A 26,785-nucleotide genomic window follows, 5' to 3' on the forward strand; every position below is an offset into this window, starting at 1 on the left:
TACAGGACTAGCCCAGAAAATGGCGTTTCATTACATTTAATGCTAGTTTTCTGGGGGGAGCCCCATTGGTACAAAAACCCAAGCAGGGCAAATTGGGCCTAGGCCCCCCAGGCAACCCCTCCCCAACCCTGAGAACTTCTACGGTAGGACCTGGGGCTGAGACATCCCCCAAAAGCCCCAGCCCTATAAGTAAAATCCGGGGCAGCTGTGCAAAACACTAAGGAAAGGAGCCCACTGGTCAGACCCATACGGCACAACTGGAGGAACAGGCTCGAATGCCTCCGCCGCCACCCCGGAAGAAGAAAATCCCTGAAGCTGCCAGAGTCTCAACCCAACCCAGATCCTACCCCAACCATGAAACCCGCCAACGGTTCGGAGCCGGAAGCAAGGGGAAGGAAGTATGCACAGCAGAAGGGGAAGGACTAGGAGGAGCAGACGGAACTAGAGCCTGAAGCGACTCCCACCCCTAAATCAGGACCCAGATAACCAACGGGGCAGTCTCGGGGCATCCAGTGCCGCAACCAAGCTAGCTCATTGCAGCAACTCAAACCTAGTATGCAACGCCACAGCTGCCTGCCCTCGCAAATCATGATCAGTAGCTTGGGTGAAGGGGAGCATATACAGACAAAACACGTCGCACGACTCTAGGTCAAAAGAATCACCGACCCAACAGGCAGCATGGTGGAGGCACAACCGGTGAGAGTCACCCTGAGACAAGGAGACAGAGCAACCTTCAAACCATAGCCCGTGCTACCTTCGCCACCCTGGAACTTTTTGTTCCGGATGGCGAATCTTAAACAACAACAACAACCTTCAAACTCGCAAGACGTGAGGGAGGACTCAGGGGTCACATCCATCGGACCACGTAACCCCTGTGGGGTTTCCCAAGGCCCTTAGCCTTGGTTACACACTAAGGGAAGCCCAGGCAGGGTACTGCAAACTGGTGCCCAAGTCTACCAAATAAACTTCTAAAAGTTGAACCTCCGGGAGCCAAAACAGAAAATATATATATATATATAAATATCTCTAGAACAGCAAAGGGGGACCACAAAGGCAGACCCCCCACCAGGCAAAAAACAAAAATAAAAGAAAAAACGAGCAAGAGGACAACGTACTCCGGTGGAACAGAGCCGGCTTCTGTTATTGGTGAAAACTAGCTGCGCAGTACCCCACACCCCCTATCAGTGACGAAAACTACCTCCTACCCATAGGCAAACAAGGGCAACAAAACTCCAGCTGACTCCAAGGGCGGTCAAGTACCGAGCAGTAAAGGACACAGCGGAGGTAGATCCCAAGGTGACTTGTGGAAGGTGGCCCCAAGCCCCAAGGGCAGTTCTTACAGGGCACCTAGGGAAGAGAGCCCTAGGCGCATGCAGCCCAAGTACCGTGGAATATTTCTCCTGGCTCACACACCACCTGTAGAGACATCTACACCACAAGGCACAGAACTGAAACAAAATTTGAGCCAGAGGCATCCGACTGGCCAGTAAACACATCAGCCAAGAACTACTGGTTGGATCGCCGGCACGGAGGGACTGGGGCAACCCTGGGGCAACACAACCCCCCTTTCCCCTCCCAGGGAGGGGGGGTTGCGCAGACAGCAGTGCGGCGAAGCGATGACATCATGCTAGTTTGATCATTTTCTTTGGGGAGTTCTGTCCACTCGTTCGGCTTTCGGTAGCAATATTTTCACCAGAATAGGGGTTTGTTTTGGGGCGCCTACCTTTCTGGGTGCCTGTCTCTGTCGATGGCAGACACAGAATGCTCCCAACTACAGGGGGGGGGTTTCTATAGGCCATTGCTTCTCGTGCCTCTCTGAGGGGGTAAGGTTCTGGCTCATGGTCCTCGGTAGGCAAGAACTCCAAGCACTTGACTGATGCCGGAAAGTTATACATATCCATTCAGCCTGGATAGCTCCGGGGAGCCAACGGGGCTCCCTCCAGAAAAAATGAGGCGATATGATCACTATATACAAAATAGTAAAAGGAATTGACAAAATTAACAAAGAGGCTTTCTTGAAGCCTGTAATTTCAAGAATGAGGCTTCAGATTCAAGCTAGGGAAACAAAGGTGGCCAAAAAAATATTAGACTTTTCTTTTGGAAACAAAGTCATAGATGGTTAGAACAAGTTAATCAAGAAGACGGTGGATGCCAAAACGTCAGCAGTTTCAAAGCGACATATGACAGAGTACTGGGAAGATGGGACACCACGAGTGTAGCTCTCATCTTGAAACTACATTTAGGAAGTTACAACCTGTGTAACCCCTCCTCATGGTTGCAGGGTAACTCCATTTGGACATTTGTGCCTTGTCAGTTCTGCTCATCTGAGGCTCCCTTTGTGCTGGATACTGCACTTAGCTGTTGGCAAACTTCTCTTGATGTCATTGGTTGCCTCGTGTCTAATAATCTTGTATACAAAATGATTTAAAAAAAATCACATATACAATTTAATATAATATATATACAGCATAAGTACAGAATACATTATATACAAAGTCTTTGAAGAATATTGCACTAATTATAATTTTTCTACCTTACCAAAATTTGTACAATCTATTAAAGCTTAACTTAACAAAGGAGTTAAGGTTTGCTTAATTTGAGTTAGTAATATTTAATATCATTTATTTACAGTGTAATATTTGTAATATTACAAATACTATTGTAAAGTAATATTGTAATATTTAATATCACAATTATATAGGGTAATTTCACAAGGGATTTACAATTTTTTTTAGTTTGAGGAAATAAAAACATTGTACATGCTCCGCTTATTTGGTAAAACCAATACTGGCAATTAAGCCTTAGTGGCAAGTTCAGAATATAAATCACATCCACCCAAGTGAGTCTTCAAGTTTAGTTTTTCTTTATATAATATTTTGTACATTAGTTCATCTATCCTCTTGAATCCACAACTTTTGACAAATTACTATATTTTAGATGTCTGATTAGTCTAGATATGACCTGATGCTATTTCCCTCAAAATTTAAATAGAGATACATCATTGTTACATACTCCAGACCAGAATATATGATAACATTAACTAGATACTGTAATGTGTGGTTTCAAAAGCTGAGTACTTTTCTCCATTTGATACTGAATTTTAAAGTTGATAGTACATCTTTGCCAAGATATTCTATTGGTGTTTTTCTATAGAGCTAATAAGAGTTACTAAATTTACAATATTGTCAGAAACAGCTATCACTCTGAGGAATAGCATTCAAATAATTATTGGTTGACACTATGGTTTTCTGAGAAGGTATAGTTACACTTTCAGTGTACACTACCACAATCTAGAATGTAGTGTTCACAAAACCCATGAAAGTTGCAATAGTCTTCAAGGTTATGGTATCCACGAACCCATTAAAAACAACTGTGCTTTGAGAAACTGTTACAAGTCAAAATTCATATGGTTATTGTGTTTAGTATCTATACAAACACTTGAAAATGCCTCGGTTTGTTGAAAACAGATTTTCAACTATTTAAATATGTGTGTTTTGTGATATTTGTATTATTGTGTTGTTTGGCATGAGACATCTCTGCTGTCACTGGTAATGCTCTTATTGTGTAAAGATATGGTGTCAATGTGCTCTTTTGATGATATTGTGTTTTGCATAATTAATGTCTCAAAGTTCCCATTAGGAGGAGGTTCATAATGCAGAGGTATGGTATTTATATTGCTATAAGAGAGAGGCCTTTTATCCACAGGTATGACAGAAGTGGTATCATAATAAAGTGTAATACTTTGTTTCTCGTTCTCTGTTTCTTGCTGCCGAGATACAATTTTCACGGGCAAATGCCGAGAGTTTTCTGAAATACCATATTGTGACAAGGAAGCTGCTATACATTTTTCTTGTGCTAAAACGTCTTTTTGAGAAGTCACAAAGTTCAAATATTTTAGCTGATTTTCTGCACTTGATTTATAGCAACTTTTAACAGGTTCAACAAGTGGATCAGCTTTCACGGCTTTGAAGTATATAGGTGGAATATAATCTTCACTCTCAAGTGAGCAAAGATCATGCTTATCAAGAGAAATATGTTTATAAACTGGTAAACAACAGTTTGCACTTACAATGTGCTGGCTATCTAAATTACTAGGTACAACTAAATTAGACTCCAATTCTTGATTTGAAATTAACCCATCTTCAGTTTCAGAAACATTATGTTTTTCGCTATTACTGCAATTCTGAAGAATATCTTTGCCCATTTTATTCTTTGGAAAATTGCTCTGAAGATCTGGCCGCACTCGGAATGTCACAGTTTTTACTATATTTATTTTTCCTGGATTATTAACAGAAATTTTGTTATGAGTTGTACTGTATGTTTCATCCATATTATATTTACTGCAAATGGTTGTATTTTGAAGGTCTCCTTGTAAAATAGGAACTGCTACTTTATTTTTTTTATCATCATCTTCATATTCTTTGTTCACTGAATTCATTACAGCACAAGTTGTCCTTGGTAGTTTATCATATCCTGTTGGTGTATCAAACACTCGTGCTGAAGTATCACGAGACTGATTTATATCATTCAAATCTACTGAATGTTCTTGCTGAGGTAATGTCATATAATTATCAGAATGCCTTGTTATACTACTTATATTATTCATTTTATTGTGTATTTCTTTGTTTGATGAATTAAGAATATCTACAGAATTATTAATGGGATTTGATTTTATACTTGTGTCATCACTTTTATTTAAACTGGATTCTAACATCTTATTATATGTTAAATGTCTCTTTTCTGGAAATGATTTATTAACAATTGATTGAATAACTGGCCTTGTAAAAACCCTATGAAGTGGCTTGAGGTTTGAGCAAGTTCTTTTTTTACCATTCTTGTTAGTCATAGTTTCTGTCATGTTTACAGTTACAGGTATACTTTCATATGGGCTCTCACAAGATTCTTCCACCAAAGAGATACTTAATTGATTCCTCAAATAATTAGGAGATTCTAAGATTAAATCTTTTTCTCTGGATAGTATTGTTGCATCTTTCAAATTAATTAAATTTGTGTTATTATGTTTAATTTCACCATCTTCACATGTCAAGCCCATCTGGGAATTATTTCCACTACAGGACTCTTGGTTCATTTGTTTTATTCTTTGGTTTTCCTCAGTTGCTTTCCTTTGGTTAGATTCAAATTCATTAAAGGCCACATTAGACACTATATCTGTCTGCAATTTGGTACCTTCTCTGATGTTATTAATTACTTCCATATCTACATTCATATCTTCAAAATCCATAAATGATATAGTACTTTCCCCGTCACTTTCAGCATTAGATATAATCATAGGATTCACATCCATTAAGTCTTTACCATTCTGGACACAAGTCAATGTTTTACTGGTGCCACAATCCACAATGTTTTGTATTTTATTTGTAGTTTTCTTGCTGTGTGATTGAATGTTGATCCACTCTTCATAACCTGTTACCTCTCCAGCTTCATTAACAATCTCCACATCATCTGCAATATAAAATGTTCACATCAACATAATCAAATATTTTTCTTAATCTTCATAAATATACTGTATAGTAATTAACTGATATGGTTTGATCACAGGTGAATGAGGAATACATATCCCATTTCCTGTGTTGTAATACCTCATGATATAATAAATATGAAATTAACTTTAAAATAATATTTGTTCCTTTCCATCTATGAAGCAGCATTACAAAACAATACCTCTTCTCTATCAAGTATCTCCTCAGTCCCATATTCTCAGTTACTCTTCTTTCTCTCTTTCTCTCAGTATGTAGTATAATGCTGCATTTACTGCACAACACTTAGTTTACATTCTAACTAAAGTGTAAACCAATCATTCTCATTGCCAATATAACATATCTTTTGCATTTGAAAAAACCAGCGTTGAATGTAATGAAACGCCATTTTCTGAGTGAGTCCCGGAGGCTCCCCAGAGCTATCCAGGCTGAATGGATATGTATAACTTTCTGGCATCAGTCAAAGTGCTAGGAGTTCTTGCCTACCAGGGACCACGAGCCAGAACCTGGCCCCCTCAGAGAGGCACAAGGAGCAATGGCCTATAGAAACCCCTTTGTGATTGGGAACATTCTATGTCTGCCATCGACCGGGACAGGCACCCAGAAAGGTAGGCGCCTCAAAACAAACCCCTATTCTGGTGAAATTATTGCTACCGAAAGCCAAACGAGTGGACAAAACTCCCCAAACAAAATTATCAAACTAGCATGACGTCATCACGTCGCCGCGCCACCGTCTGCGCAACCCCCCCCCCCCCCTCCCCGAGAGGGGGAAGGGGGAGCCCCAGACCCTCCACGCTGGCGATCCAACTGGCAGTTCTTAGGCTGGAAGTCAAATACGCGAAAAACGCTGCCGAACGGAGGGAGGGCAGGATGCCGGGGAGCCTCCGGGACTCACCCAAAAAATGGCGTTTCATTACATTCAACACTGGTTTTCTGGGGGGAGCCCCGTCGGCTCCCCGGAGCTACCTCCCCAAAGATAAGTAAAACAGGGAAGGAACCGGGAGGCGGATACCACACGTCCTAACTGAACAACCAAAACCAGAGACAAAACAAAGACCAAAACGAGAAGAAAAAGACCACCCAGGCCAACGACCAGGACGGCCCCAAAACTCAAGAGCAGGCCAGAGGGAAACAACGCCCAGGACAGCAAGTGGAATGGAGCAGAAGGAACTGCAACACTGAACGCAAGCAGGAGCGGCTCTGCCAGCACCACCCAACATGAGGTGACAGGACAATCCCAGACAACGGTCCCAGAACAACCCCGAAGGGAAGACAAGACAAGCCAACCCTATCAAAGACCGAAGGACCCTTCACAATGATAGGAAAACCACACACTGCCCCCGAGACGAAACACGCAGGTGGGAGACCAGTAACCTGGGACCTGTGTTCAGATTCGCAAAACGCGAAGCTAAAAACAGCGACCCCGCAACCCAAAGGAGCAACATAACCAGCTCCAGCAGGGAAGAATGAGACACGCATCCCCGAGGCATCCAAGAGGATAACTACCGAGGACGAGAAACTGCAGGAAAGCAAACACACCCGGTCCGGAAAAGGAACAAAGAAAAACCGAAACCAGGACCGGAACCCAGCAAACCCGATTCCAAGAAAAAGGAACCAGGAAGGCAGGAGCGGCAGACCGAAAAGTCCACACCCCCCCATCCCCACAGACAGCGCAACCTGAAGCCTGCAGAAAACCACACAGAAATCGCAGGAACTCGGTACCAAAACGGAACACCGGAGAAGTCCAAAAGCAGGACGTGGAACATGGACAGAGGCCCACCGGAGCACCAAACAGGATAACCAAGAAGCACTGACCCAGACACACAAAAAGTGTAGCATGGGGAGGAAAAACGGAAATAAGTAAGGAAACCACGAATACGGCCCAAGGAGCGGCCGGGAAGTAACGCACATGACCAACCACAAAATGTGAAGAGGATTGCGTACATACCTGAGGGACCTTACGGACAGCAGTGTGCAGTCAGGCATCGAAGAGAGGCAAGGAAAGTGTCCAGACAGGGAAAAAACCCCGGGGTCGATAACGAAAACAAAAACACCAAAATGCCGGGCAGAGCCCCACAGGACAACAAAGAACAAAAGATGGACAAAAAAGGCACTAAAGACACATGCAAGGTGACCAAACACCCCAGTCAGGAGCCATCGACGCAAACCCGCCAAGGGGGGAAGAGTAAACAAGGATGGAACAGTGAACAAGGGTGGCGGAGTGAATAGAGTATCCCAAGAAGATACTCGCTCCAAACGCATGAGCCTAACCAGAGAAGCAAAGCTCTCCAAAGCACCAACGATGGAACTCAAACCGTTCTGTACGTTCAAGGAAAAGTCCTGCCAACCTGTGGAGAACTGTGAGGCAGCGCCCAAGCATATAACCAGCAGAGTAGCGAAGAATAACTAGACTACCTGCAAGTGTGGTCGAGAACAGACATGCGAGACACCGTACCGACACTCAGAGTGCCCAACCCGCACCATTGCCCACCAAAATATCACCCGCAACTATTGAATATGCAACAAAAGATAAGTAGTTTCTTAGTGTTTGTGTTTATTGACCAATCCCCACGAAACAATAGAAACTGAGATAGTGGCACAAGCCACCCTTGCGACACATTGCAGGTACGAAACAACGGGCATAAAAGGGATAAGCGCAGAATCAGGAAAGACCGGAGGAATGACCTGCACTGTAATAGGCCCGGTGACGTGTGGAACCAATTACCATGTAACGTGGTGGTGGGGCCCCACGATTGGTGCAAGGGCGGGTTGGACATGTATGCGAGTGGGAATGGATGGTAAGAAACAGTAGCAACCTCGCACGGGCCAATAGGCCCTCCGCAGGTCCACTGTACTTATGTCCGTATGTTTGTGCACACAAGGAGACACAGACACTAAAAGAACCTGATCAATGTCAGAAGGGAAAAGAAGCAAAAAGCACCAAAAAGCCATGTGGAGGAGGCAGAAGCCACCCACAGGAGCAAACGGGAAGACAGAGCCCAGAAGGCTTAGGAAACTGCACAACCGTCAACTGAGAGGAGAAGCGGGGCCCAAGAGCCAGAGCCAACCCCCACAAGCACAACTAGGCAAGCACCCCATCAAAAGTGAGAACCAGCACTAGGCCGACAGAAGCGCCAGACAAGACAACGTCACCTGCAGAGCAGACACAAGACCGTGCCACAACACAGGCGAGCCAAGCAACATACCAGGAGCAGCGCTAAAGGTGTGCCCGAAAGCCATGCAGACTCGAGGCAGTAGGCATAGTATGTACCGTTACCTGAAGAAAATGCGAGGTCGAAGGAGAAATATGGCCAGAGGTGCGCGCCCTGCAGAAGATGAAGCAGTACAGAGGGAGAACAAAGTGACACCCCCAGATATAAATCCAAAACACCCTCAGCATCCAGAGGGCCACAACTGGAGGGAGAAACCAGCAAGAAGCCATAGAAAACCACGAGAAACGGCGCGAACACACGAGCATACCGCCCGTAAACAAAACGCACACCGCGGCCCCAGCACACTAGGTACGAAACGCACCACCCGTCCACCGGGAGGCGTGGCTCATACACCAGGCGGACACACAAATCATACACACAATGTACAGACATCGTACAAACACCAGGAAGGTGTGCGGAACGAAGACAAAGAACGCCGAAACTGGAAGTAGAGACGACGCGAAAATAAAACAAGGCGAAAACGAAGCAAAAGAAAACAGATGATGGAAGGGAACCAACAAGGCCGACAAAAGACCCGATGGAAACCACATCGAAAATCAACAGACGTTCCAATAATATTGGAAGGTACGAAGAGACTCGCGAACCAACGAGAATGCTTTGCCTGAAACGCTTTGCGTAATAGTGGCTCCAGGCATTGTATGTACTAGCCCTATCTATAAATCCATCATACTTTGTAAAATCTCTAGTACGTATGTACCGTACCTAAATAAACATTTATATTTATTATTTATTTAGAACCACGACAAGCACCCCTGACAAAGGAACTTGCAGGTACAATGATACGAAACGGTTGAGGCACTATGTACTAGGCCAAGATAGAAATCCATCAATGTTTGTGTCACACCTTGTATGGATGTACCTTACCTGAACACTTTTTTTTTTTTTGAACAGCATCGCGACATAAGAGCGAAAAGGGTAAGGAAAAGGGTGTGAAACACACCCCCAGGAACGACGGGGTGTGTTATATGCGCACAGGAGGAATTTCACAATAAACTCGACGTATCACAGAGGTTAAGCATGTGAATTCTCATTCTTTCAAAATACCTCACTAGTATTGTGCATTTAATGCAGAACCAAGCAACCTGTAATTATAATTAACTCACCAGTTCCCATTTTATTATGTAGGTCATAAAACGAGGTAACCCAGTAACCATCCTCTGGGAACATGCTTGCAGGCATTACTTCATCACTAGGAATGGGTGCCCTGCCTCTATATTTTCTTCTTCTTATATATCTATTCACAACTGGCTGAGAAGGTGTCTGTAAGATAATTGCTTAATTACTATACAAAATATTAAGAATTATGTGAATAAAATTACTGTTTCCAGTTTTATATATAATCTAAATTTCTACCTGTATGTACTAAAGTGTGGGATAAGATCATGCCTCTCATACTTTGGCAACCTCGAGAAAGGGGATAACCAATTCAAATAAAATTATTTGTGAGTTTTACCACATAGATTAACTTGTTGCCATGAACACATGAAAACAAACATGAAAATGGGATAATTCAAATGACTCAAAATTGATGGTCATTCTATCAAACTGCAAGTTAAGGATGGGTTATATAACCATCAATATTCATACAGTATACTATACAGTATGTTGATAAAGGGCAACATAACTGATGGAAAGAACCAGCAAAAATATTAGACACTGAATGTAATGAAAAACTTTTTTTCTGGTGAGCTGCTTAGTAACTTCCTGATCTACAGCACTGGAACTGCCAAGCTTTTAGCAACAACATCAGGACTCACAGACCCAACTGGGCTTACTAGGAACCAGGACCAGATTCTTGGTGTCTGTATGAGGCAGCAAGGGGGAAGTCTGAGGATTAGAGATCAACTCAAAACTGAGAAAAAACCAGTGTTGAATGTAATGAAACGGCATTTTCTGGGTGAGACCCGGAGGCTCCCCAGAGCTATCCAGGCTGATATAGATATAATAGATTTTGGCATAAGTCAATGTGAATGGAGTTCTAGGTCTACCGGGGATCACGAGCCAGAACCTGGTCCCCCTCAGAGAGGCACGAGGAGCAATGGCCTATAAAATTGCGCATGTAGTTATGGAGCATTCTATGTCTGCCATCGACTGGGTCAGGCACCCATAAAGGTAAACACCCTAAAACAAACCCCTATTCTGGTTGAAACTACTACTGAAAATCAAACGAGTGGACAGAACTCCCCAAATGAAAACGAGTATGACGTCACCATGTTGCCGCGCCACTTGTCTGTGCAACCACCCTCTCCCCGGGAGGGGGAAGGGGAAGCACCAGACCCTTGTGCCAGCAATCCACCCTGATGTTCTGAGGCTGGATATCGAAACATGCAAAAAAACGCTGACCGAAGGAAGGGAGGGTTGCCGGGAGCCTCCGGGGGGGTCTTCCAAAAAATGGTGTTTTATTACATTCAACACTGGTTTTCTGGGGGTAGCCTCTTCGGCTCCCCGAAGCTACTTCACCAAAGATAAGGAAAAGAGGGATGCACCTGGGAGGCATTCGCCACACGCAACTCAAATCGAAAGCTAGACAACTATCATCCACCGAAGGACCCAGCAAACGACCAGGGAAACCCAAACCCAGGAACAGGGAAGAATGGAAACCAGGGCAATCCAAAGCGCGTCCCCAGACACAGAAGCCAAGGCGTGCAAATAACGGCAGAGAGCCGCAACTGGACACAATATATGATGCACCCCCAGCCAAACTAACCAAGCATCAACAACCCAAGGAGTCTCTTGAAAACAGCAGACTCATACCACCCCAGAAAAGAAGAAGATGGCTGCCACCGAACAAACCTACCACCGGGACCAAACGAGCAGAAACCCCTGCACCAGAGGAGAGCATGAAGCTAAATGACCTGACTCCCAGAGGAGCACAAATAATGGCAAAGAGCTGCAACCAAACACAACACATGATGCACCCCTGGCCTGACCAACCAAGTATCAACAACCCAAGGCCCCTTCCGAAATGTAGCCGTTTCATTCTTCGCCAGAAAACAAGGAGACAGCTGCAACCAAACAAAACGACCACCAGGACCGAAGGAGCAGAAACCCCTGCACTGGAAGAGATCATGAAGCTCCCCGACCTGACCCCCAAAGGCCAATGCCAACAGAAAAAGAGCTTTAGAAAAACAATCCCGAATGGAAGGGGCCACAACAAACCAAGGAGAAGAGAGAAACGATAGCACCCAATCCAAAGACCAGGATGGCTCAAGAGGCACATGAGCAGGCCGGAGGTGAAACAACACCCGAGACAGCTTGGGGAATGGGGCAGAAGTAGCATCAACACCGAAAGCAAGCTGAAGCGGCTCTGCCAGCACCGCACGATACGAGGTGACAATATTCGGCATAAGATGACGGTCCTGGAACAACTAAGAGAGAAAGGACAGAACAGCCCTATCAGAGACCGAAGAATACCTACGCAGTGACAGGAAGAACCAGAAGGACCACCAGGAAACTTCATACTGTCACCGTGATGAAGCACGCAGGTGGGAGACCAACAACAAAGCCACTTGCTCACCATACAAGTGACGATAAACCAGAGTCAAAAACTCCAGACGCGAAGACTCAAGGAGAAGACCGAACCAACCTCGTACCGGGCTGGACCAATCCACTGAAAAAGGCAGAGCCGTGGGAAGACCCTCGGGTTCGGACACTGAGCAAGCAGCGCCTGAAACCAAGGCTGGGCCGGCCACCAAGGAGCCAGAAGGACAACTCTTCCCTGGTAAGTTTCCAAGCGAGCCAGGACCTGGAGCAACAGCTGAACTAGGGAAAAGAGGTACAGGTAACCTCACCTTGCCCAGTCCTACCTGAAGGCATTGACCCTGACGGCCTTGCAGTCGGGGAAGGATGCCATGTATACCGGGAGACGCCTCGACCACGCCGACGTGAAGAGATCCACGTCCGGCGTCCCGAATCTGGACGCAGTCTGGCACAGCCACCAAAAAGAGTTGGCGTTGACCGTCCATTCAGTGGAACGGGGGAAGGAAAAGAGACAGGCCTTCCACCAGGACGTTGGACACCCCCCGGACGTGAACCACCAGAAGAGCCAAACCCTAAGAACTCAGCAGATGAGTCACCCAAAGCAACCAGCCCCAAAGAGAGAAGGACTGCATTGAATCCTGGTTCAGGCAATGAATCACTGGGGAGCAGTCCAAATGGAGCCAGATCATCGATCCGCGAGCTACTCGAACCCTCTGGAGCGACATCCACACTGCCACGAACTCCCCGACCGTGCTGTGAGCTCGACGGAAGAACGGACCCCACTGCCCCTGGCTGGCCTGGTGAGTACTGGTCACAAAGCCCCAGCCAAGAGATGACGTGTCCGTGAACACATCGAGCGAGGGCTCGGGTAGGCGCCAAGGCACTGAACCCCAAAAAACCTGAAGAGGAAGCCGGCGACGCAGCAACAGACGCAAAGACCCTGGAGGCCAAACCCAACGGTCGCGAGAGAAGAGGAAGGAACATCCCCAAAGGAACCAGAACAGCCGACGAAGCCACACCTGACCCGGTGGGTAGACCATCATGGCAAAGTTCAGGTTCCCACACAAACTCTCGAGCAACCGCCACGTGACCCGGGAACCCCTCAGAAACAGACGAAGGCGGGACCGTAGATGAAACAGAGCCGCCGGAGGCAGAGACAAGGAAGCGGTGCGAGCGTCCCAAACCAGACCCAGCCAAGAATGAATCTGAGAGGGAAACAGATAGGACTTCCTCCTGTTCACCAAGAACCCGGCAAGCTGGGAAAGAACCAAATCCCTGGCGAGCAGACACATGGACTGGCTGGGAGCCCAAACCAGCCAGTCGTCGAGGTAGGCAGGAACCCGAACACCTAACAGACGCAGGCGGGACACCACAACCCGAGTGAGGCGTGTGAAAACGCGAGGTGCCAGATTCAAACCGAAGGGAAGACAATGAAAGCGGTAACCTTGATGCCCCACAATAAAACCAGGCAAGTCCCTGAACCTTGGATGAACCAGGACGTGCCAATACGCGTCCTTAAGGTCCAGGAACACCATCCAAGCACCTGGCTCCAACAGAAGACGGACCTGGGATAGAATAGTCATCCAGAAGGAGGGGCAATAAACCCATGGGGCAATAAACCCATAAAGCCCACAAATTGTGAGACCAGGCGTGATCAAACAGGGTGAGCCACCCCTCCATCGCTCCATCATTGGGACGAACCACGAAAGGGCCAACGTGCCTTGCGGAAACTTAAGCGGCGAACAGAGTGATCCCCACTCCGACCAGAAACAGCCGGAACCATAGGCTGCGCCTGCCCCAAATCTGGCACCAATCGCCTACCACGACGAAAAGAACCCCGAGCCCTGGCACGACCTTTCCAGGAAGGCCCCCACGAGACCCCCGGAGCAACAACACCTCAAGACATAGGCCGACAACTAACTGAGGCCGCCTGCAAGTACTGGACCACAGCAGACTCAGCAAACAGCAACAGACAAAAGAGCCAAGACGACCAAAGAGCCAGGGCCCAAGAGGATTCTAAGGAAGAAGCCAGCACCACCTGCTGACACAGGAGGCGCGAAGCATAGAATTGCAAAACTGCATCACGCAGGAGTGGCGCAAAGAGCTTCAACAAAGCAGACGACCCTCGCACTGCAGAGGGCAGTGCACCGGACCTGGCAGTGGCCCCAAGTGCCCCCATATCAAACTCAAGCCAGTCAGAAGACAGCTCAAGGAGGGAAAAGAAACGCAGGGCCAAAGAATGCAGGCCACGAATACGCAAATCCTCCGCCACCAAGGCAGCCGAAAGGGAAGGAACCTGCACATGAAGCTGCATGACACCAACATCCTGCGGAAGAGCAGGGGTGAACAAACAAGCATTGAGATGCTCAAAGGCTCCCCCCAGGAAAACCTGAAACCCCAAATGAGTCTCTCGCCACTCAAGCGTGCGGGACGATAGAACATGTGCCAAGCCTCCAATAAAAAAAAAAAAAGAGGTCAATCTGCCAACCAAGATGACCCCGGAACTTCATAACGAACCCAGTACAAACCAGAAGAGCCAAACACGAAGGAACGCGGATCCATCACGCAGGCATAATCCAGGTCGCGCAGGAGGTAAGCCGCCAAGGCTTCCCACACCTCAGAAGACGAGACTCGGGAAGCTGGAAATCTCCAGAAAGACGGAACCAAAGAACCCACGGGATCACGGAACCGAACCCGGGAAGGGGTGGACATCAAATCCAATTCGTACGCAGAAGGAGCGAAAGAGAACCTCTCTCCTTGTAACACCAAGCCCCGCTCAGAGGGCAGAAAAACCCAGGCGAGGTCCAACAGGGCCCAAGGCCCCAAACCAACCCCTCCCCAACCCCGGGAACCTATCCTTGAGGACCCGGGGCCAAGCCAGCCTCCAGACCCGCCACCTCCAAAGAAAAGACGGCAGCTGCCAAAAAAACAGGAACGAAGGGGACCCACTGGCCAGACCCAGGAGCTTCGGCAGAAAGACCAGGCTCGAATGCCTCTGCCGCAACTCCAGACGGGGACACTCCCAAGACCGCCCGAGTCTCAACACCAACAAGACCCTGCCCCGACTCTGAAACCCTCAGATGCTTTGGAGCCAGAAGCAAGGAAGGGGGGACTGAATAAACTACAAAAGGGAAAGGACTAGGAGGGGCAGGCGGAACCAGAGCTGAAGCGACTCCCACCCCCAAGTCCGGGTTCTTATAACCAAAATGGGGCAGTCGTGGGGCATCCGGGGTTGCAACCAACAGAACATGTTGCAGCAACCTAAATCTAGCATGCAACGCCGTAGCTGCCTGTACCCGCATATCAGTATCAGAGGCTTGGGTGAAATGGAGTACAGACAGCACACGTTGCACAACTCCAGGTCACTGACCCAACAGGCAGCATGGTGGAGGCAAAACCAGTGAGTGTCACCCTGAGATAAGGGGACAGAGCAACCTTCAAACTTACAAGATGCGAGGAGGGACTCAGGGCCCTTAACCTTGGTGACACGCTAAAGGAAGCCCAGGCAGGGTACTGCGAACCGGTGCCCATGTCTACCAAACAAACTCCTAAAGCTGAACCCCTGGGATGTGTTCACTCACGGGGGCCAAACGGGGTGGACTACAACAGAGTTAGAGATATATATACCCCAAGAACAGCGACAGGGGACCACAACAGCAGACACCCCCACCAGGCAGAAAAACAAAAACAAAAGAAAAACCTTGCAAGAGGACAACGTACCCAGCCGGGTACCTGGGAGCCGGTCGGCCAAGCGGACAGCATGCTGGACTTGTGATCCTGTGGTCCCTGGTTCAATCCTGGGCGCCGGCGAGAAAAAATGGGCAGAGTTTCTTTCACACTATGCCCCTGTTACCTAGCAGTAAAATAGGTACCTGGGTGTTAGTCAGCTGTCACGGGCTGCTTCCTGGGGGTGGAGGCCTGGTCGAGGACCGGGCCGCGGGGACACTAAAAAGCCCCGAAATCATCTCAAGAAGATCATCTCAAGATAACCCAGGCGGAACAGAGCCAGCCGCTGTTATAGGTGAAAACTAGCTATGCAGTACCCCGTGCCCCTGCCAGTGACGAAAACTACCCCTACTCAGAGACAAACAAGGGTAAGAAAAACCCCAGCTGACTCCAAGGGGTTGCCAAATACCGAGCAGTAATCGGCACAGCGTAGATCCTGAGGAAACTTGTGGAAGGAGGCCCCAAGCCCTAAGGGCAGTATTTACAGGGCACCTAAGGAAGGTGACCCTAGATGCATGCAGCCTGAGTACCGTGGAATCTCTCTCCCTGTTCACGCACCACCTGAAGGGACAGCCCACACCACAAGGCACAGAACTAACAAAAAACTGGAGCCAGAGGCACGACTGCACCAGACTCCCATCAGCCTAAGAACTGTATGTTGGGTCGCCAGCAGATGGGTCTGGGGCTCCCCCTTCCGGGGAGGGGAGGGGGTTGCGTAAGACAGCGGCACGGCAACATGATGACATCATGCTAGTTTGTTAATTTTTGTTTGGGGGGTTTTCTCCACCTATTCGTTTTTTGGTCGCAATACTTTTACCAGAATAGGGGTTTGTTTTGGGGCACCTACCTTTCTGGAGGCCTGTCCTGGTCGATGGCAGATATAGAATGCTCTCAACCACAGGGGGGGTCTCTATAGGCCATTGGTCCTCGTGCCTCTCTAGAGGGGGCCAGGTTCTGGCTCATGGCCCCCAGTAGGCAAGAACTCTATGCATTGACTGATGCCAGAAAGATATACATATCCATTCAGCCTGGATAGCTCCGGGGAGCTGACGGGGTTCCCCCCAGAAAAGAGGCGTTAATGGAGCAGGCGCTAGAGGAGATCTCTGCCCCAGCTGTCAGGTGGGAGTTGCCACAAGGATATTATTACCTAATTATTTCAATGTCTCTGATTGATTTTTACTAATTTTTTTGCAGTAATATTATTCAATAGTGTGCAGGGTGATATATTTAGATAATAAAATGTGTGAATCATCACTATATTCAAAATTATGATGCGCATATCAGTGATTCAATTATTATGTTCATAAAGCAATAAACAAATAGTTTTGTGGTTATTACACATGTTATATATAATTATCTGCATGTTTTGTTCACTATAACAAACCACTAAGTTAGTATACTTTGTCAAAAAGCAGCAAGGAGTGGCCGGCACACATCAGCCAGCCAGCCACTCGCCACCTCTCCCTCCCTCATCTCACCTGACTCGCCAACATTCTCCTCCCACCATACTGTTTTTGTTTTTATTCACTATATACAGGCATTATATATATAAGTATCTACATGTTTTGTTCACCATAACTGTTCAACTAAGCTGGTATAGTGCCCAAAGAGCATAGTGGTCACCCTTACACAGCATAACATATCATGCAGATGATGCCACCACCCTCACCAAAATGGCTGCTCCCAACACTCCTTTTGCTGTTATTACATTATATATACACACACGTTATATTTAAGTATCTACATTTGTGTTCACCATAATGAACCACTAAGTTGGTATGCTGAGTCAAAAAGCAGCAAGGAGTGGCCAGCACACCAGCCAGCCAGCCACTGGCTGTAACTCCCTCTCTCACCTCACCTGACCCGCCAACATTCTCCTCCCACCATACTGTTTTTGCTTTTATTCATTATATACAGACGTTATATATATAAGTATCTGCATGTTTTGTTCACCATAGTGAACCACTAAGCTGGTATAGTAAATGCAGACAGCAACAGGTGGCCACACAGATTTGGCACATATCACTACAGCTCTCCCACCCTCAACATTACTCCTCCCACAGCACAGCGCAAATTACCACAACAATCCTGCTATTATCAGAATCCTGGTCATTTATATCACAGTCAGGGGTCTTCTGTAATATTATCATCGCTAAACAATACCAGTTACATATATTTTTTACATTTTTACGTGATGCTGCGGTCACAAGCTGAACAGCAGTGCTGTGAGCTCATGCTGCGTGCACCAGCCTTGGTGGCTCACTCAGTACTGAGACCCCTCACACCCGGGAATGTTGCCCATGATTTTTTTTTAAATGGCATCTGTTTACAAGAGCCCTGAGGAAGGTGATGTGAACTCTGTGTATCCGCAGACCGCTTAAATCTTGTTTAGTACTCCAAAACTTCATATGCAGTGATGCGCATCTTTGCGTCAGTTACTCAAAACTTCATATGGAGTGTTGCGCAGTTTAACCCTTGGGCTGCTAAGGTCATAATGGCTTCAACACCCACAGGCACAAAAAAAAAAAAAAAAAAAAAAAAAATTCTTTTGTCTTATAAAATTGTTCATTTGTGTTCCCTGATCACAGAAAAAAATAACAAAAAAATCGTAGGTGGCATATTTTGGCCACAATCGGGTGGGGAAGTCTGGCAAAAAAGAGGCGTTGACAGAGCAATCGTCAGATGAGGTCTGCTCCGCCCAAGCTGTCAGGTGGCAGTTGCCACAAAGATATTATTACCTAATTATTTTAATGTCTCATTGATTTTTTCTTTATTTTTTTTGCAGTAATTTTATTCAATAGTGTGTATTGTGATATATTTATATAATAAAATGTGTGAACCATTGCTGTACTCAAAATTATGGTGTGCATATTAGTGATTCACTTCACTGCACTTCACAATATTAACTGGGAATCTGAATTTAATAATACACAGGATATAAACTCATTAACTAACCTCTTTCTCTTCAAAACTCTAAGTCTCTACAACACTCACTGTCCCCTCCTTGCCAAACAAGTAACTGATAAAAGAAAAAATAACCCGTGGCTCACAAGTGGCATAATTAAATCAATCAACAAAAAACATGAATATGAAAAGAAATTTAGGATTGGCCTAGTTACAAAGGAAGTAGTTAAAAGGTACTCATCAGTGCTTACAAGTATCATAAGAAAAGCTAAACTTTCATATTATGAGACTAGATTCAAAGAAGCAAAAGGCAACATGAAAAGCACATGGAATACCGTCTCTAATATCCTAGGAACTAAACAACACTCCCACAACCAGATAACACTTTCTAAGGATGGCCTTACACCGTCATCTGATTTAGAAATGGCGAATGAATTTAACCCTTTAACTGCACGGCCTATAAATATGACACCCCCCCCCGGTGCGCAGGAAATAAATTCTCTTGAAAAAATTCTTTTGTTTTTTAAAGTGTCAAAAACCCTTTCCCCAGTATGGGTATGTCAAAAAAATTTCGAACTTGTACTTACCTTGGCTGCTATGGGGTCTGTAAGTAGGCGCATGACGTTATCATTCCCCGTTCGCCCATGCAGTAAGCTCCCGGGGCCGGTGGAGCGCGCGAGTTGCCTCGAATATATTTTTGTTCATTTTTTGCGCACAGTTTCAAATACATTTTATTTGTTTTTACGTGCTAATCCTATGTATAATGAACACATACACTATATTATGGCAGTAAAACATCCGTACTGTCTGAGGACACTGTGTTACGTGCATGACACTTGTGTACACATATGTTGCATATATTTACCATGTATCATGCTAATTTATGTATATATACAATCTATTTACAGACTATACACTGTCACACACTATATACATTCACCATCAACACACACACAACTTGAATGTTTTGCACACTGTGCAACGGGAATCGTTGCACACTGTGGACCAGGAACTGAAGCCCGTCTATGCACAGTATGGGCGTTAACTGAACCTGAGGTAAAATTTATGTGAACATGAGGGTCTTGGTTCCTCATGTGGTGCCATGCGGCGGCATTTGGCTGGGCGAGACGCTGCTGATGTGACAAAATCTTGCTTGGTAACACCACTGGCACTAGCGACAGGTGTGGTAATAATATGCTCTGATTCCACCTCACTAAAACCAGGAAAAGAGTCACCTTCCTCTGACTCGTTGCCCAAAATATCCTCATACTCTAAATACATACAAGAACTGTGTGGCCGTGCACGAATTGGAGTAGACACTGGGCGAGGAGGAACTGGTGAGCGTGTAGGCCTCGTCATAGGAACAGGCTGTATTTCAAATTCACTCTCTGTGCTACTATCATCGGTCATTTGTGTGTAGTCCTTATCAATATCAGAGTCATCAATATCACTTTCCTCACTATCAGAAAATAATTCACTAGTTATTTGCTCTTGAGTAAGTGATTGTGTGGTGCGTGCCTGGGAGGCGTTTGGCTGTGCGCTTGCCATGGTGACTGCTAGGTAACTGAGGCCTCCCATGCATTGGTGGTGGAGCTGGATTATTTTTCAAAATGGCAGCTGTTTACCATAGCCCCTGGGCAGCGTATGGGGGGGCCCCCTACCCCGCTGGCCATTCAAATCTTGCGCAGTACTCCATCATGTCATATAACGTGTTGCGCAGAGTAAAGGTTAAGTGTGGAGTAAAATATTGTAAGAATAGCAAACACCACATTTTTGTAAGTGCAAAGCTGAATGTGGCTGCACCAGACAAGTAAATGAGGTGACTGGAAGGTGGTGACCCAGAGTGAACTGGGCTGCCATTTGTTTGTTGTAGGTACATAACAGTTGGGGTGTTTACTCCAAAGCAATGAAAGTTTACCTTGATTTCTGTCAAGAATTTGCTTGCTTTGATATTCTTATACTTTCTATTGGGAATATTCAAGGTTCTGGGTTTATCTGTGATCTCTAAGCTTACATTGCCTAGAAGAGATAGCCATTCTGGTCCTGGCATCTAATAGGTTGGGTAGATCTCCAAGCCCTGGTGTAATTCCCTAAGGCTTGGCAGTTCCAGTACTGTAACTAGGGGGAGCTACTGAGGAAGCCCTCTCCGAAAAAGTTATATCCACAGAAAATTTACACAATGGGCAGAGAATTTACATACAATATAATTATGATACCTGTAGGACAAAAGTGTTTTAGGCAAATAGTTTAATATTTAATGTAAAAAAAAAGACAATCTAATTACCGAATCTGTTGGATATTTGTGCTTGGCAAAACGAGATATTTCGTAGGGCTCACCAAATCCAAACAAGGTTTTTCTGAAACTGAAGTTGTCCAAAGACAAATCCTTCACTTCATTGGATTCCACTGAAATATAATAAGATATGCTGCTATCATTCTCTGAAACTCTGTTGAACATCAATACTATACAGTAGAAATTCATAAAAGAAAATAGGAAACAACTGAACAGAAGGTTTAGAAGAATTGGAAGAATTCCTGATTATAATAGAAAATAACTGAGGAATTCTAGAGGTGACATACTACATATTTACTAAAGTGAAAGGTGGCGCTGAAAGCAAAATTAACTTATATTAACAATTTACTTTTACCAAGAAATTTTGGTATGAAAATACTGTACAGTACTGCATAAATATGTCTATTATAAGAATACAAAAACCATAGTACAGTACTGTATGTATACTGTATATATGTGTGTGCTGTATATACTGGATATATACTGTATATACTTTAACAGTCCCCACGGTGTAGTGGTTAAGATATTCGCCTTGCATTTCGCAAGCACTTTGTCCTGGGTTCATATCCAAGTCAGGGAGGATTTGCTGGGCATCAATCCTTAACTGTAGCCTCTGTTTACACAACAGTAAAATGGGTACCTGGTTGTTAAACGATTTGGCGGGGTCGTATTCCAGGGAACACAGGATTAAGGACATGCCCGAAATGCTACCTGAGCTAGTGGCTGTACAAGAATGAAAAAACTCTTGTATATATAAATATAGATCTTATTGTTTTTTCTTGGATGTTCCTGCACGGATCCAGAGCTTCTGGCTGGCCCACTAAGTTTAAGTAACTGTTGTCCATTGACCTTACCCAAGATGCAGCCCACAACAATTGCCTAACTCATAGGCACCTATTTTACTGCTAGAATAGAGGCAATGATAAAAGGAAATAAGCACAACAGTTTTTGTCCTTCCTTGGGATTGAACCCAGGTTCATCGGTTGTGAGTCAAGGATTTTGATCACTATGCTATAGGACCTTAGATAGGGTTATCAAGAAATCAAGACACTGAAGCATAGCGAGATAATTTCACAAAAGTCATCACAGAAATTGTTCAAAAATATGTACAAAGAAGGAGAGGAAAGCAAAAAACCAGCATTGAATGTAATGAAACGCCATTTTCTGGGTTAGCCCCTGGAGGCTCCATGAAGCTATCAAACTGACATGTGCCATATTAGTTTGGTACCATCAATCCTTGGAGTTCTAGTGCCTACCTGGGACTACCTGGGGCTATGGGCATATGAACTCTCTATATTTAGAGTTTGTCATATCTGCCATCAACTGGGGATATCTTCAGAAAGGTAGATGAACCATTACAAACCTCTAACTGGTTAAAATTGCAACCTATGTCCAAACAGAGACCCAGAACTTTCCTCAATAGAAAACAGTGAAACAAGCAACATGTCATCCAACTAGCGCAACCACTCGTTAGTGTCTAACCCTCCCCTGATAGGGGGAAGGGGGGGGGACCCTGCTCAGGCGAGCAGGCCTACCTTGAGGTTACCTTGAGGTGTTTTCAGGGCTTAGTGTCCCTGCAACCCGGTCGTTGACCAGGCCTCCTGGTTGCTGGACTGGTCAACCAGGCTGTTGGACGTGGCTGCTCGCAGCCTGATGTATGAGTCACAGCCTGGTTGATCAGGTATCCTTTGGAGGTGTTTGTCGAGTTCTCTCTTGAACACTGTGAGGGGTCAGCCAGTTATGCCCCTTATGTATAGTAGAAGTGTGTTGAATAGTCACGGCACTCTGATGTTGATAGGGTTCTCTCTTAGAGTACCTATTGGACCTCTGCTCTTCAATGGGGGTATTCTGCACATTCTGCAATGCCTTCTAGTCTCATGTGGTGTTATTTCTGTGTGCAGGTTTGGGACCAGCCCCTCTACTATTTTCCATGTGTAAATTATTATGTATCTCTCCCGCCTGCGCTCAAGAGAATACAGATTTAGGCATTTCAATCGGTCCCAACAGTTCATGTTTTACTGAGTGGATTCTAGCAGTGAAGGATCTCTGCATGCTCTCCAGATCAGCAATTTCTCCGGCTTGGAAAGGGGCTGTCACTGTACGGCAGCATTCCACTCTAGAGAGCACTAGCATCTTGAAGAGTATCATTATTGGTATAGCATCTCTAGATTGAAAAGTTCTTGTTATTCAACCTGTCATTTTTCTTGTAGTTGTGACGGCTACTTTATTGTGTTCTTTAAAGGTAAGGTCTTCCGACATGAGTACACCCAAATCCATTACATTGCTTTTTTGTTCTATGTTATGATTTGACTGCGCTATGTACATGGTTTCTGCTTTTATATTTTCATTTTTTTCGTAGCGCAAGAACTGGAACTTATCTTCATTAAATACCATATTATTTTCTGTAGCCTATTGAAACATGTCTTGGCCTCGCCACCTTCAGTCCGGAGAATGATAAAACCAGTGTTGAATGTAATGAAACAATATTTTCTGGGTGGGACCTGGAGACTCCCCAATATCAGCTATCCAGGCTGATATTCCTAGTATTAGACTTGGCATCAGTCGTGTGAATGGAGTTCTTTAGGCCTACCGGGGACCACAACCCAGAACCTGGCCCCCTCAGAGAGGCACGATGAGCAATGGCCTACAGAAACCCCCCATGTGATTGGAAGCATTCTATGTTTGCCATCGACAAATCAGGCACCCAGATAGGTAAGCATCCCAAAACAAATCCCTATACTAGTGAAAAATTGCTACTGAGAGCCGAACTAGTGGATAGAACTCCCTAAACAAAAACAAGCAAATGAGCATGATGTCACCACATTGCCATTCCGCTGTCTGCACAGCTACCCTCCCCCTCCCAGGGAGGGAGAAATGGGAGCCTAGACCCCTTGTGCCCGCTATCCAAGACCCCAGTTCTGAGACTGAATGTCAAAAACACGTGATAAACCACAGACCGGAGGGAGGGGTGCCGGGGAGCCTCTGCGCCTCACCCAAAAAATGGCGTTTCATTACATTCAATGCTGGTTTTCTGGGGGGGAGCCCCATCGGCTCCCCGGAGTTACCAAAAGACAAAAACAAGAGGGACTTACCCGGGAGGCGGACATCGCTTGCTCCTCAACATGAAGCTGAGACAACCGGCTGCAACCGGCGACCCAAAGCGAAACAGGCCCTACGATGCCCAGAAACATTAACTAAGTAATGCGCAGCCAGGACCCCGTTCGACCATCAAAATCCCAACACCTGAATGTCAGCCCAAAACATGTTGCCAAAGACGGCAGCAAGAGCAGCAAACTAACAAACATCGTGGGCACGAGGATAGACTGCAGGCTGGCTGAACCGAATAACCCTGAGGACAACCTGAGAGACCCGCACCCTGAAACAGGGAAGAAGAGAAACTGGATCAACCCAAAGTGCGTCCTCGGACATGGAAGCCGTGGCGCGCAAATAACAGAGGAGGGCCGCAACCGGACACAACACATGATGCACCCCCAGCGTAACCAACCGAGCATCAACAACCCAAGGACCCCTTTGGAAAACAGCTGTCTCATTCTACGCCAGAAAAGAAGGAGACGGTTGCAAGTGAACAACCTCTGCTCTTTTGGTCCTCATGATAGGACCAAAAGAGCAGAAACCCCTGCGCCAGAGGAGAGCATGAAGCTCCCGACCCTACCCACAGAGGCCAATGCCAACAAGAAAAGAGCCTTGGAAAATCAATCCAGAACCGAAGGGGCCACAACAAACCAAACAGAAGAGAGGAAAGAACGCACCCGATCCAAGGACAGGACAGCTCAGGCGGTGCATGAGCAGGCCAGAGGTGAAAAATGCACAAGACAGCTTGCAAAATGGTGCATCAATATTGAAAGCAAACTGTAGCAGCTCCACCAGAGCCGCACAATACGAGGCGACAGTATTCGACATAAGATGACGGTCCTGAAACAAACATGAAAGAAAGGACAAGACAACTTTAACCGAGAGCAAAGAATACCAACAAAGTGAGAGAAATAAATAAAAGGACCACCAGGAAACTTCATACTGCAGCCGATACGAAGCCCGCACGTAGGACACCGTCAAGGATGCCACCTGATCACCATACAGATGGTGATAAACCATCTGTATGGTTTATCATACTATTTATCTATTTGGTCAAAAAGACCAAACGCGAAGATTCGAGAAGATCGAACCAGCCACGTGACGGACTGGACCAATCTGCTGAAAGAGGCGGAGCTGTGGGAAAACTGCCGGGTTTGGACACCGACCAAGCAGTGCCTGAAACCAAGTCTGGGCTAGCCACCATGGGGCCAAGCGGACGTCTCATCCCTGATTAGTCTCTAAGCGAGCCAGGACCTTGAGCAATAGCTGAACCAGAGGGGAAAAGGAACAGGAACCCACACCTCGACCAGTCGTGCTGAAAGCCATCGACTCCGACAGCGGCACAGTCGGGGAAGGGCGCCACATACACTGGAAGACTCCTTGATCAAGCCGACGCGAAGAGGTCCACATCCAGGCGCCTGAACGTCTGGAAGAGCTAACTGAAGGAGTCGGCATTGACTGTCCATTCCATGGACAGGGGAACAAACTGAGATGGGCCATCTGCCAGAACACTGGACATCCCCCGAATGTGAACCACCAGGAGAGGCAAACCCCGAGAACTCAGCAGATGAGTCACCCAAAGTGACCAGCCCCAAAGAGCCAAGGACTGCATCGAACCTCCGCGGCTCAGACAATGAACCACTGTGAGCCGTCCAAATTGAGCCGGATCGTCGATCCGTGGGCAACCTGAACCCTCTGTAATACAGCTGCAGACACCAGACATTGTTGCACTCATGGAGACAAAACTTGAAGATGTTATTTTAAATGAGATCATATTCCCAAGGGGCTACTCAATTTGGAGACAGGACAGAAAAATTAGGAAAGGCGGTGGCTTTGCTGTGCTGGTGAAAGAACACCTAAAGGTGAACGAAATAATGACTGCCAATCCACAAGAAGTTGACATAATAGCACTAGAGATCTGCCATGAGGATGATAAACTAATGATCATAAATGCATATAGTCCACCGCCAAGCAGCACATGGTCAAAGGAGGAGCTAGATAGTAAACGAGAAGGTCTTATAACAATAATGAGAGAGATCATAGTGAGAGTGGATAACGATAGATCACGACTGTTGATAGTCGACGACTTCAACTTAAAATCCATAGACTGGGAAGCATATTAGACTGGGAAGCATATGAAGCTAAAACAGAAGAATTTTGGACCTGTAAATTTGTAGACCTCATCCTGGAAACATTCTTGTATCAACATATTAAACAAGCTACGAGGATGAGGGAAGGAGACGTTCCCTCCATGCTAGATTTGATATTTACCAGGAAGGAGGAAGAAATATTTGACATTCAGTACCTTCCTCCCTTGGGTAAAAGTGACCATGTCTTTTTGGGAATAAAGTATGCAATGCGTTATAATCTGGAAGAAAATAAGAAGGTTGATGCAATTGAAAAACCTGACTTTAGGAGAGGACATTATGGCAACCTTAGAAAAAATTTTAGTGAGTATAATTGGGCAGACTTGTTGCTAGGCATGGAAGTGAATGAGATGTATGTCAAGTTTTCTGAAATATATGATAAAGGCACAAAAAAATTTATACCAAAACAGA

General features: G+C 45.9%; 1 protein-coding gene across 1 annotated transcript in view; it reads right to left on the reverse strand.

Moving 5' to 3' along the window:
- Positions 1 to 3,373: 3,373 nt before the first annotated feature.
- LOC123767374 (streptococcal hemagglutinin) overlaps positions 3,374 to 26,785 on the reverse strand; it is a 137,079-nt gene continuing 113,667 nt past the window's right edge. Inside the window, exons 7-9 of the mRNA XM_045757032.2 lie at positions 21,126 to 21,247; positions 9,835 to 9,991; positions 3,374 to 5,463 (exon numbers count right to left, since the gene is read on the reverse strand). Of these exons, the coding sequence (XP_045612988.2) occupies positions 3,509 to 5,463; positions 9,835 to 9,991; positions 21,126 to 21,247 (2,234 nt within the window). The 3' untranslated portion in view covers positions 3,374 to 3,508. The remainder of the gene's footprint in view (positions 5,464 to 9,834; positions 9,992 to 21,125; positions 21,248 to 26,785) is intronic.

Source organism: Procambarus clarkii, chromosome 74 (genome assembly GCF_040958095.1).
Source record: "Procambarus clarkii isolate CNS0578487 chromosome 74, FALCON_Pclarkii_2.0, whole genome shotgun sequence".
Lineage (NCBI taxonomy): Eukaryota > Metazoa > Arthropoda > Malacostraca > Decapoda > Cambaridae > Procambarus > Procambarus clarkii.